The sequence below is a fragment of the Nansenia antarctica genome (genome assembly GCF_963989245.1).
Source record: "Nansenia antarctica genome assembly, chromosome: 2".
Taxonomy (NCBI): domain Eukaryota; kingdom Metazoa; phylum Chordata; class Actinopteri; order Argentiniformes; family Microstomatidae; genus Nansenia; species Nansenia antarctica.
The window spans coordinates 71,753,095-71,766,672 of NC_137675.1; the positions used below are offsets into that span (position 1 = coordinate 71,753,095).

The following is a 13,578-nucleotide window of genomic DNA, read 5'->3' on the forward strand; positions in this document are numbered from 1 at the left end:
TATTTCTTTGCTGACATTCTTTGAAAAGGGATGAGAGCGAGAGGGGGGGGACAAGCGAGAGAGGGGAGAGAAGAGGGAGGGAGGGGGGGAGGGAAGGGGGTAGAGGGAGGGAGGGAGGGAAGGGGGTAGAGGGAGGGAGGGAGGGAAGGGGGTAGAGGGAGGGAGGGATCACAAAGATATAAATTAATCTCTTTCATGTCTGGTCCATCTGTCCATGGGCACAAAGGGTATCACTGAAGTAAGAGACAAACAAAAGAGGAGCACCAATGGACTGGGTACATTCTAAACCATTCATTGTGTCCCTGGACTCTCTCCTACCTAGTAGTGAGGCTGTGTGAATTGAAGTGGCCAGGTAAGTGGTTAATGCGAGCGGTGGCGCTTCGTGGTCTGTAATCCGCAGGTGATCGCATTAGGACTGAGCCACTGGGAGACAACAAGAGCTTAGCAATATGTCACCTAGCCCTGGGACTTCTCTCTCTCTCTCTACCTCTCTCTACCTCTCTCTCTCTCTCTCTCTCTCTCTCTCTCTCTCTCTATCTATCTCTCCCTCTCCCTCTCCCTCTCCCTCTCCCTCTCCCTCTCCCTCTCTCTCTCTCCTCTTTCTCCTTCCCTCTCTGTTTGATTAATTCCCCTGCTGCTAGTGCTGTGCTGCCTTTGTATATGGGTCACACCCTCAACCTTTCAGTGATGTCATCTACCTAGGGGACTGATACAGTTTGTGCCTTTGGTCACCTACAATTCCCATCGCTCGCTCGCTTGTTCTCTCATGTCCTGAGTTCAGATTTAGATCGGTTTAGATCCGTTAGATCAATTAATTGAGTATCGATCAATGTCCCAATGTACCGTTCTGTTCTCCCTCTCTTCCCTCACTGCTTACATCAGATGACCAAGGATGTGACAAAGGTGGGTGTATTACTGCAGAAGCTACAACAGCGTCTCTCTCTCCCCGTCTATAAGAGTGTGTGTGTCCGTGTGTGTGTGTGTGTGTGTGTGTGTATGTTGTGGGGGTGGAGGAGCTGCTCCACTGCGCTCAGCTTAAATTCTTCCCCCCTGCTGTTGTCCTACGAGACCAGAATAGCGATTCCATGAGTAGCAGGTTGTGTGTGTGTCTATCTATGTGCATGTGTGGTGTGCGTGTATGTGTGTATGTTGTGCCAGGCTAGGCGAGCAGTGGCGCAGCCCTGCAGAACCTTAACCCAGCAAACCACAAGCTGTTAAAGATAGCAACAGCCCATCCTTTCCCTTGTGTCATCATAAGCTTCTATTCTTTCATCTTTTGTACTGTACTTTTTTTCTATTTTTTTTACTTTCTTCTTCTCTGCAATTCATCATCCTCTGGCTGCTGCAGTGTTCTATCCTCTGCGTTTCCACACAGCTCTGACTGTGTTAGACACACCCTCCTCCCCTGTGTAACTAACTTCCTCAGTCTCCCTTTTCTTCTTCTCCTTATAGTTCTCCCTCTCTTTCCTAAGACTGAGCCTATCAATATACTTTGAATACTTGTGGTTTGAATTCATGAAGTAAATGTTTTTTTCGTATATACCGAGAGAGAGGTAACTATAGCTGCCATAGGCAGGTATTGATCCTCTTCCCAGTGTTACAGTGTACCCTACCTTTAATGTGGTTTGTTGGAATCCTGAGGCTCTGCTGTCCTCTGGAATGTGCAGGTTGTTGCTGTTATTGTACTGTATGTGAGCTGAGCTACCACATCAATGCCAGCTGCCCATTACACAAATACCATCTCTGGAGAGGCCAGGCTTGTGTGTGTTTGTGTGTGCGTGTGTGTGTGCATATGTGCGTGTGTGTGTGTGTGTGTGTGTGTGTGTGTGTGTGTGCGTGCGTGTGTGTGCGTGTGTGTGTGTGTGTGTTTGTGTGTGTGGTCCAGGGACACTCATACTGTAGTAGGCTGCCAGCAGAAGTGTTCAGTGTCTCTGTGGTGTCAGGCCCCTCCATCATGGCTGCCACAGTGGCTGCGGGCTCCAGCTGTGGGTCTTGCGAAACCTCCCTATCCTGCTGGCTGCTCTGCCCTGCCCTGCCCATTCCCCTGGCCGCTGCCTGCCCGTCTGCCTGCCTGCATGCTCGCCCGCCCGCCCGCCCCGCCTGCTCTGCTCCATCGCCCATGGCCCCCCCACCCCCTCTGTGTATACCCCCCCCCTCCCCCATCCCTCTGCTCCTTCCTCCAGGTCTGACCCTCTGCTCACCCCCTCTTCTCCCTGCTTGCCTCCCTACAGAGGACTGTGACTGTGAGGGCTATTTCAATGGACAGTACATAGGTGAGAGCATGCACGTCTTTCTCCGCCTCTGTTCCCTCTACGCTGTCTGCCGTGGTCTTGCTGTGCGCTGGCTCGCTGGCCGCTTTGGGTTGTCGGGGGGATGAAATGGCCGCCGCCGTCGAGGGTGGGACTAGCTGGGGTCAGGGAGTGGAAGGAGGGGTGGGGGGGAGGGGGAGAGAGAGATGGGGGTCCGAATCAGTGCTGAGGGGAGTGCTGTGTTAGTGGACAGTTTATCAGAGGAGACAGGATGAATTAGAATGAAGGGAGAAGAGAGAATAACATATATTATACATATTATACATTTTATACATTACATATTATGAGTATATATAGAATATAGAATATATAGAATATATGAGTTAGCACATCTTCAGCCCTATTTTTAACAGCCAAATACAATACCAGAGAGAGAGAGAGAGAGAGAGAGAGAGAGAGAGAGAGAGAGAGAGAGAGAGAGAGAGAGAGAGAGAGAGAGAGAGAGAGAGAGAGAGAGGTCTCTCACTACCACAGGTGTTGATAACAGATCTCTCTCTTTGGGAACTCATTGCATCATTAGTGTTCACAGAGCAATATGAAGACAGACACTATCAGAGAGAGTGCCAGCCATTTAACAGTTTTAAACATGCCTTCTCTCAGTCCACATATTTAGACTGGCTGCTATGCCTGTGTTAACATAATCTTATCATAATTATTAACCCCACAGGCACCAAAATAGCATGTAAAAGGACATTAAAAAAATCTGATTAGCAATTAGATAGTATTGGTACTTAGGAAGGCATTGAACTAGGCAGGCACATCCACAATTCATTCATTACCAATAAGCATTATCAATGGACTGAAATGCTACAAGGCCTACTACATACTGTACAGTTAGGTTCAAAATGCACTGGCGAGAATATCTGTGAGTTTTATCCTAATCTTCAGCCCTCATTCTAACCCCCGGCTGACCTCCCCTCCCTTTGTCCTCCTTCCCCTAAACGTGACCTTGAAGTCCCTCTCCCATGTCCTAAGACTGCTGGAATGATGTGATCATGGAGGGATCTAAACACAGCTGAAAGCCAGTCAGCACCCTCTCATGGCCAACCAAAATATGTACAGTATAGTCTACATTTGGGTGCCGATTATGTGATAAAGAGGTAGAACATACAGAACATAATTTACTAAGACTGCCAAAGACAACCCAACCAATAAATACACAGATCTACAGTACAATAGGTAGAGTATGCAGTGGAAGAGCATCCACCCTCCATCCCTGCCCCCCCCCCACATCGAAGCAGTGTTTGGACCCCCCACCGCCTCTTGTCTACTGTATGCCCCTGCTGCTATGGCCGGCGCACCCCCCCCCATCCCCTCACCCCCACAAGGGCCATGCTGCATTGGACGCATTGCACACTCAACCAGGCACGTTTGCTGCTTGTTCACCCTGTGTAGAGGCGTGAGGTTTGGGTTGTGTGGTGGTGCTCTAACGCCAGTTATAGTCTCTCCAAAGTGTAAAGCAGTGGCGCCCTCCTGTGGCCAGGTGTTTTCCTGGGAATTTTATTCAGGTACAGTTCCCGGCTTATTCCCTCAGGTATCCGTGGAAGGGGGGACGGCAGCCCTGGGCCTGAGGAGCCACAGTGTACAGTCAAGCCAGACCAAACTAGACTGTTCTACTGGGAACACACACTGTGGCCCCCCCAGGCTCAGGCTGTCCTGTCCCTCTTGGATCACTCCTAATAGCATCTGTCGAAGCAGCATGTCTCGATGTACAGCTCAGACTTGTGTCTTTTCCAAATCTATGAAAGTCATATTCAATGACATTTTTCAATGAGTCACTGGCAGCTGCCTTCAGTGACGAGATTAGTTTTTGTAATTTCTTTCTTTTAGAGTGAAGCCAAGTCTCCAATTGAGAGAGAGAGATAGAGAGAGAGAGAGAGAGAGAGAGAGAGAGAGAGAGAGAGAGAGAGAGAGAGAGAGAGAGAGAGAGAGAGAGAGAGAGAGAGAGAGAGAGAGAGAGAGAGAGAGAGAGAGAGAGAGAGAGAGAGAGAGAGAGAGAGAGAGAGAGGAGGCCTGAGCTGAGTGTGTTTGCCTCACTCTAAGTAATGGAGCAGATTTCTCGATATGGTTGAATGGAGCTGCCAAAACCATGTCAGATATTAGCTGCATGTGATTGAGCTTTATTTGACACATGCTTTTCAATGAGCAAACCCAGCTAATATCTCACAATACCTGACAGCCCATTAACATTTGAGATTAGCTATAAACCAGAGTCAGCTTCTCAAAGTGTTTTGTTGCTAATTAATGTTAAATCACATCTGTCTGTGGTGTTTCATGCATGACGATCAAGATTTGCTAGATAGATTATGTAACAAAACAACTCAGAATAATGGGCTTCAACGACTAAATGTTGTTTGTTTTGCATGACAATCTGAAACTCATATGGTGTCTTTAGAATGTTTGTCAAAGTAATTAATGGCATAAGAACAAACAACTTTGTCTGAAAATACATTGTGTACATAGCTAAACCACCGTGGCATAAATAATAGAGTTGTTATGTATGTGTTATGAAATGATATCACAGCACTCAGTGGTTGAACCCACCTGACCTATGAACCCTGTATCCCCCTCCCTGCTTCGCCGTAGCTGGTCTGAGGAGGAGTTTCCGTTTGAGCCGTAAGGAGAGGCATGGGTCCACTGGAGAGGCTGCCTCCGACCCCAACGACCCAGACTTTGTCACCTATGAAGAAGTGACAAGATACCAGCACCGGCCCAACGAGAGGCCCCGCTTGGTGGTACTGATCGGTAAGACCAAGGTCCAGTGTGACGGGTTCATTCTCCTGTGACGATACTGACCTCTAGTGGAGAATACTATTGCAACATACTCTGGTTGTGCAGGAATAATATAATATGGTCAAACAAGCAGTAGTGCAAAAGCTACATTTAAGTCCTGAGTGTGCAGCCAGTGTTCCTCTTGTTGTTGGGGGTGGAGGGCTTGTTCAGCACAGTGACAGCTGTATGGAAGAATCTGTTTGAGCCTGTTGGTGCGGGTACTGAGGATCCTGTACCGCTTCTTGGATGCTAGAAGGGCAAACAGAATGTGCCTGGGGTGACAGTTGTCCCCCCCGCAGACACTGACTTTCCTGGAGGTCCTCAATGACAGGGAGTTGGGCACCGGTGATGCGCTGGGCACCACCTGTTGCAAGGCCTTCCGGTCGGAGACAGACCAGCTGCCTGCCACACTGTGATGCAGTTTGTCAGGATTCTCTCGATGGTGTACAGTCTCCTCAGGAAGTATAGACACTGCCTTTTTGACCAGGGTGGAGGAGTTGAGGGTCCAAGAGAGGTCCTCTGAGATGTGGACACCCAGGTACTTGAGGCTGGAGACACACACCACCTCCATCCCATTGATGTCGATAGGGGTATGTTCATAGCCTTTAGCTTTCCTGTAGTCCACAAGGAGCTCCTGGGTCTTCTTGGTGTTGAGGGCCAGGTTGTTGTCTGCACACCACACCTCCAGATGATGGACCTCCTCCCTGTAGGCCAACTCATCTTTGTTACTTATCAGGCCTACCACCGTAGTGTCGTCTGCGAATTGGATGATGGTGTTAGATCCATGCACAGGCACGCAAGAGGTGTGGTTGTTTAACTTGACAGACTGGAGTCTGTTGGTCAGGAAGTCCAGGGTCCAGTTGCAGAGGGAGGTGCTGATACCAAGGTCTCTGAGTTTGGTGACCAGCTTGGAGGGGATGATTGTGTGGAATGCTGAGCTGAAGTCAATGAACAGCATCCTTGCGTAGGTGTTGTTTTTATCCAGGTGTGTCAGGGTTGAGTGTAGCACTATGGAGATGGTATCCTCCGTTGACCTATTCTTACAGTAGGCAAACTGGTGAGGATCCAGTGTGGGGGGGTAGGTGGACTTTAAGGTGAGTCAGGACCAACCTCTCGAAGCACTTCATGATGATGGGGGTGGAAGTCATTCACACACGGCCAGGGATGCCGTCAGGACCAGCAGTCTTGTTGCTCAGTGTGTAGCATCCATCAGTGTTAAAGAGTGTGAGGGTCTGGTCGTCTTGGTGGGGCTCAGCTTTGATGGCTGGTTTCTTGTTATCCTGGTCGAGCGAGCATAGAAGTGGTTGAGCTCGATTACACAAATGACACAAATAGCTATCTATGAGACTGATTATTTTGTCTGGAGAACAAATATTTCTCTGCAAATATTGATTCATATTTGGTGTTTAACTAAGAGATTGGTTTCTCTCTCTCTCTCTTTCTCTCTGAAATACACATCCCTCACACACAGGTTCCCTCGGAGCACGCATTAATGAGCTCAAACAGAAGGTGATCGCAGAGAACCCACATCGCTATGCTGTGGCAGTCCCACGTGAGTCATGCTTACCGAAACCTAATCACCTCTGACTTTGACAGGAACCAACACTATGCTAGCCAATACCTAAGCAACGCATGTTATTCTAATGTCATCCATTGTGTCCCCAGATACCACCAGGCCCAAGAAGCCACAAGAGAAAGAAGGGGTGGAATACCACTTTGTCACCAAACTGGCGTTTGATGCAGATGCTCAGAACAATAAGTGGGTTTTCACTGACACCCTATAGTGTGATGGTACTGACCCTATAGTATTCTGCCTAGTGCTGCTATGTGCTTCACTGTGCTGACTGTGTGTTTTGTCTATCCAGGTTCATTGAGCATGGCGAATATAAGGAGAACCAGTATGGCACCAGTATAGAGGCCATCCGCTCTGTACAGGCCAAGAACAAGATGTGTCTGGTGGACGTGCAGCCAGAGGTAAGCAGCGGCTTGGACTGACACACACTGTAACAAATCACACCCTATCTAGACAGTACATGCCAGCCATAAGTATCACAAGCGATCTGTGTCACATCCTATCGAGTGGCCCCTGCAGACAGTTTTTCCTGTGGCTTCTTGGTGAGAGTGTGTACATGTATTTGATGTGACATAATCAGACAGGCACAGTTATCTGTGCTGTGTCTGACATCTCAAGGCATTAAGCCTGACATCATAGGCTTTCTAACCCCAGTGTGTCTTGTGTATCTCACACTGTGTCTGTGTTTTGTTCTCTCAGGCTCTGAAGACACTGCGGACAGCGGAGTTTAAACCCTATGTCATATTTGTCAAACCTCGTGTCCCTGAGAGCAGACGCCGCCGCAGTGCCGCCACCTCACCAGCAGGGGGAGAGCATGGTCGTGGTGTGACGGTGAGTACTGCTGCCTGTGTCCTCAGGTAACTGAGCATGCTCCCTCCCCGTAAAACACATACAGAAGAAAAGTAGATAAGGTAAATTAGCCCATCTGCTATTCTGTGTGCACTGTCACAGTCTTTATCCTCTTTCTCACACTCCTCATCCTCTTTCCTTATCCTCTTTTTAATACCTTGTTCACTCATTTTTATCTCTCTCTGCTGACATCTTTATTTCCGTTCTCTTTCTTGTTCTCATGGATTCAGTCGCCTCTCTACCTCTTGTCTGTCTGTCTGTCTGTCTGTGGGTGTGTCTGTGTATCTGTGTCTGTCTGTCTGTCTGTCTGCCTGCCTGCCTGCCTGTCTGTCTGTCTGTCTGTCTGCTGTCTGTTTGTCTGTTTGTCTGTTTGTCTGTCTGTCTGTCTGTCTGCCTGCCTGCTGTCTGTCTGTCTGTCTGTCTGTCTGTCTGTCTGTCTGTCTGTATCTAATACCACCTCTCTCTGTCCCTCTCAGGATGAAGACCTACAAGAGATGCGTCAGTCTGCCATTCAGATCGACCAGCAGTACGGACACTTGGCGGACCGGGTTCTGATTAAGGAGGACTCAGCCAGTGCCTGCACAGAACTACGCAGCATTCTGGAGCGGCTGGAACGCGAGACCTTCTGGGTGCCCATCAGCTGGGTGCGGACTTAAACCACCTCACCCATCCTCCAGAGGGGAGGGTCATCCCCCCTCCCGTCCCGGGGGTCCCCCTCCAGCTATCCCCTCTTCTCCTGGGACACCTCCCCCTCCTTGGCCCTATTGGGTATCCTGTGGAGTTTACTCCCCCAACCCTGGCCTGACGCAGGGGCAGTCGCACACTGGTATGAGGGGGGAGATGGGCACACTGCAACGCCCTTTGGAACATTTCTGTGTTTGGGATATTCAGAGGGAAGGACTGCTCTCTTGGCTGAAAGCCTTCAACCCCACATATAGTTCATACTAATTTATTGTTCAAAATATTGCTACTTTTTCATATCATATTTATTCAATTTGTTTTAATTATATAATTTTTTGACACGGTAATGTAACATTTTCAATGTAAAGTATCTCTATTTTATTTTGTTGTCATCCATGTTTCTGGAGGGTCCATGTTGGAGCAGCAGTGCAGTGCCCCCTCTGGTGGGAGGTGGTATGACATGTTCTTTGTGACTCCTGTTCGAGTGACGTCAGAAGCTTTGTTGTGTTGTACATATATAGTACTTGAATTTCCATGGCAACCATGTGCTTCCTCATCAGTTTCATCTGCTCGGGGATACTGTACATACAAATGTGAACACACAAAATGTCTACACACAAAAATGAATTACAACAGGAAGACTGTTCATTAGACATTATTATCAAAATATTATTCAAATGTTACCCACAAATGTTATCCAAAAGCAAATCCATCGGCTTCCATTAAACACATGGACAATTACTAGAAAATGTATCGTATTAATCAGCACACACCGATACAGAAATATGGAATGTGAAGTAGAATTGTATTAATGACGTTTTATTTGTTCAGTTATTCAACAATTGGACCTGACTTGATTAGTGTGTTTTTAGAAACTGCACGACAGCTAGGTATTTAAGATGTAAATATTGTACATGCAGATCGTACTGTGCCAACGAATCATCTCGTAGCACTTCAATGCAACCTGTTGACCTTTGAACTCTAAAAATCCTAACCTGTGTGAATTACAATACTTCAGTTCAGTATGTGTGCATGTCATATGGGAGGCTGGTGGAGGTAGAAATCAGAGGACGAGGTCATTGTAATGCATGGAACAGAATAAGGAATGGTATCAAACCAAATACCATTGCTGATTCCATTCCATGCATTACAATGACCTCGTCCACTGATTCTTGACCTCCACCAGCCTCCCTTGGTGCACAATTACTGATAGTGAAGACAAGGTTATGCTCCTTTTGTGTATAGGAATGGATTTTGTATGAATGATACTGTATTACTATAAGCACCTGTTTGAATCTGAAGCAACAGTGTGGGTGAGCAGGTTAGGGGGTAGGGGGTGTTCTGTGGTCCATTTTGATAATCAGGGTCCTTGCTATATTGTTCTGTATGCGTTTGTGTCTGTAGGTGTGAACACCGGGAGATGTATCAGTCAAGTATGTACATGGGTTCCAACTGTCATTAAAACTACAAACAGACATGATATGCTGATTTAATGTTACGTTGGTGTTCTGTAATCAGGAGGATAAACATTTCCAGGTAGTAGACAGAAACACATCTATATGTCTCGCACATCCAGGTGTACAGTACTAATGTCATCATATGTAGGCCTCCTCTACTAAATCAATCAGAAGAATTAGCATAACTCACCGTGTGCTAACAGTAATTTGTTTACTGAATCTCTGTCTGTCTGTGCTGCTGGTAATATCTGGTGATAGTCTGTGGTGTGTGTATGTGCGTGTGTCCGTGTCTGTGTGTGTGTGTGTGTGTGTGTGTGTGTGCGTGTGCGTGTGCGTGTGTGTGTCCTACAGTATTTTATCATGGAGAACTGATGACATAGCCTCAGGAGCATCCAGCACCTCCTCTCCCCAATTCTCCGCCTCTTCTATTTGTAACATGCAATGTTTTCTTGATCTCTTACTGTGCTACATGTATGTAAACCAGGAAACCCAGAATGTTAAGTTTGTAACGTGTAAAGTGCCATAGTAAAACCAGATCAATCAAATGCTGCTTTGTGTTTGCTGATGTTAAAGTCTAATGCTTTTCAACGCTTCACTGTTGCAACCATACAACAGACCATGTTCTACAAGAATACAATTTACAATTTAGAACCACAACAGTGTTTCTAATCCAGAGCACTATTTAACCAACAGAAATAAGAACGATCACAACAACATTAATGCATTGGGCTGGTCAGTGCTGACACCAGACCAGAGTCATTTCTCATGGATATAAAACGTTTAATTCATTTAGATTGTTGATTACCCGGTAATAAAATCACTTTGCAGTCATTTTCACAGGCACTACAATAGGCAGTACATAGGATGTTTATTATTCGCCTCCATTACAGGAGCTAGTATATTTTCCTTGGTTCTAATTCCACGGCAGGCGGTTTTTGCTGGGACTGATCAGCGCCCCTCTCATATGCAATTAATTTTTTAGAGCATTCTGTGTGGCTCCGGAGACCGCTGCTGGCAAAGGCAATTAAAATGGCCAACAATCGATCTAATTAGAAAGCCTTTTCCACAGAGGCTTGCAAGGCTGAGAGCACGGAGGAGAGGTAAATCCACATACAAATTCACTGACGTTTATCTCACACACAAGCACAATGCTATGATGAATTAATTAGCTTGCTACTGAATATGGAGGCCAAGTTCTCATAGACACACTTGCATCAATCTCTGTGTGTTTGTGTCTGTCCATCTGCCTAGTCGAAGAACCTATCTCTCTCTGTCTCTTTCTCTCGGTCTCTCCTCTCTCTCTCTCACACACACACACACACACACACACACACACACACACACACACACACACACACACACACACACACTAATGGCTCTATTTTAACAGCGGAAAAAAGTGGGGGCTGGCAGTGGCACTGCAGATCATTAAGTCATTCAGAAGTTATCACATAAAGAGGTTAGAAGCCTTTATTCATGACATTTTGTAAAGGGCAAGCTTTGTGTTCATAGAAATAAATGATCTCCCCTTTCTCTTCAATAAACTCAATCAATTGACAGTAAATTGCCGTTTTCTACATTGAGTTGGTCATGCCTTGAGAGCGTAATTGTTTTTCCATTCAGGGCAAGTGACAGGCATGTAAATGTTGTCTGGCAGATTGCGAAAGCAGAGCGAGAGTTAATAGGCTGAAATGATTTAATATCGGTAAGTATTAAAGTTTTGCTGCCATTTCCATATCCAGGAGATTATTCACATGCAGAGTAAGCAAAATACATTTGTGTATGTACAGTATATATTCAATTACTGTCAATCATCCTCAGTTGTGCCCTGCATAAGTAAAGAGCAACGCTGCATGTACTCTAAACGCCAATGGCATTCATGATTCTCCAAACAGTAGGAAGACTCATGAGAAAACTACCAGTCCATGCAATAAGATGAATATTAAATAAATTACTTATTGATGTAGCCTAGACGGTTGATTCCCATAGTACAAGATCACATTTATATACAGTACATTATATACACTCACTGAATACTTTATTAGGAACAATATACTGGGTAATACTGGGTAAGGCCTCCCTTTGCTCTCAAAACAGCCTCAATACTTCGTGGCATTGATTCCACAAGATGCTGGATTTTTCAGGTGCACTTTCAAGCTGTGAATTTCAAGGTCTACCATCACATCCCAAAGGTGTTCTATTGGATTCAGATCCGGTGACTGGGGAAGGCCACTGAAGAACACTAAACTCATTGTCATGTTCCTGACACCAGTTTGAGACGACTTTTGCTCTGTGACATAGTGCATTATCATGCTGGAAGTAGCCATTAGAAGATAGGGACATTGTGGCCTTGAAGGGATGCACATGGTCAGCCACACTACTCAAATAGGCTGTGGCATTCAAGCGATGATTGACTGGTATTAACAGTTCAAAAGCTTGCCAAGAAAACATTCCCCACACCATTATACCAGCTGAGACGGTGTACAAGTGTTCCTAATACAGTTTTAGTGTATATACAAATATATGCGATCTGCACATCCAGAGACTCGGAGCACAGGATCAGCCATAGTGCGGCATCCCTGCAGCAGTTAGAGGTTCATCGATTCTATTAGATAATTGAGCAAGGCCAACATACTACAGAAATAAACCCCTCAAAAAAAGTTCTGAAACTTTATTTCGGTCGATTATTCCTCCCCTTTAATAATACCATTTGGTATTGTATTTTATATCGTTGGAAAGCCTGATTAGTCACCTTTGTACCTCGTTGTAAAGGTGACTAATCAGGCTTTCCAACGATATAAAATACAATACCAATTGGTATTATTAAAGGGGAGGAAGAATCGACTGAAATAACGTTTCCAAACTTTTTTTGAGGGGTTGGCCATAGAATCAGCAGACTGTGCCATCTAGACAGAATGCTCAGGTCAAAGACATGAGGAATTACAGATCAAATAATCTCCTTCCATGTCAGTCTGGAATGAGCCATGCACTCCAGTACCAATTCACAGATGTTTGGCTTAGCTACTACAGTATGACCACAAGATGGCAGAAGCATCCAACAACCAAATAGGTTTGAAATAAATACATTGGGTTTATGTTTGTAGGGGTTATGGAGTATTTTCGATTTTTCTAAGAAGTGTTTGATAATCAATGATACATGTTTGACATCTTCATTAATTAAGAGCAACGCTGCATGTACTCTAAACGCCAGTGGCGTTCATGATTCTCCATACAGTAGGAAGGCTCATGAGAAAACGACCAGTTTATTGATTCAATAAGCCTCAGGCACTATCATGGGCTTAAGGTTTGGATGATGCTCACATTTCAACAACAACCTAGAAGAATGTATTGTGATGAAAGGTAAATGAGTGTTATTTGTTTCTCAGAGGGTCCTCTCTGGAAGAAGTCGCTCTATTGAATTAGCCGTGCTCATCTCGTAACATGAAGACATTGAATCAATAAACTGGTAGTTTTCTCATGAGCCTTCCTACTTCATACACTTCCTATTTTATACACTAAAACTATTGGCAGCATGGAGTCCACAGAGCAGTCTCTTCCTCAGATGACTTTTTCCTCATGTCATTTTAACAAACATATTTCTCTGGGATGGATGAAGTTGGAGAAACATGATTTGAATTTCGGAGGCCCTGAACATTTACCGCTGCTTGTGGGGTTTTCATCTGCTTACACTCTGCAACAATTGTTGGGCTTCATCACTCTCCCTGCTGTTTGGCAAAATAATAATCTCACTGATAGGTGCACAGAAACACACACACACACACACACACACACACACACACACACACACACATACACACACACACACACACACACACACACACACACACACACACACACACACACACACACACACACACACTGTGGGTTTAGGAAAGGTGCCATTTGTGTTCATGATTCATTAATTGCAACCCCCGCA

The 13,578-nt window shown here is 45.7% G+C and overlaps 1 protein-coding gene across 1 annotated transcript in view; it reads left to right on the forward strand.

The window, feature by feature from the left end:
• The window catches only part of mpp3a (MAGUK p55 scaffold protein 3a), a gene marked incomplete at both ends in the record, with an annotated part of 18,687 nt that extends 10,528 nt beyond the window's left edge, over positions 1–8,159 (forward strand). Inside the window, 9 exons of the mRNA XM_080524568.1 lie at positions 883–903; positions 2,232–2,273; positions 3,752–3,817; positions 4,896–5,054; positions 6,553–6,633; positions 6,747–6,840; positions 6,947–7,055; positions 7,354–7,485; positions 7,980–8,159. Coding sequence (XP_080380694.1) covers positions 883–903; positions 2,232–2,273; positions 3,752–3,817; positions 4,896–5,054; positions 6,553–6,633; positions 6,747–6,840; positions 6,947–7,055; positions 7,354–7,485; positions 7,980–8,159 — 884 coding nt within the window. The remainder of the gene's footprint in view (positions 1–882; positions 904–2,231; positions 2,274–3,751; positions 3,818–4,895; positions 5,055–6,552; positions 6,634–6,746; positions 6,841–6,946; positions 7,056–7,353; positions 7,486–7,979) is intronic.
• Positions 8,160–13,578: the final 5,419 nt, after the last annotated feature.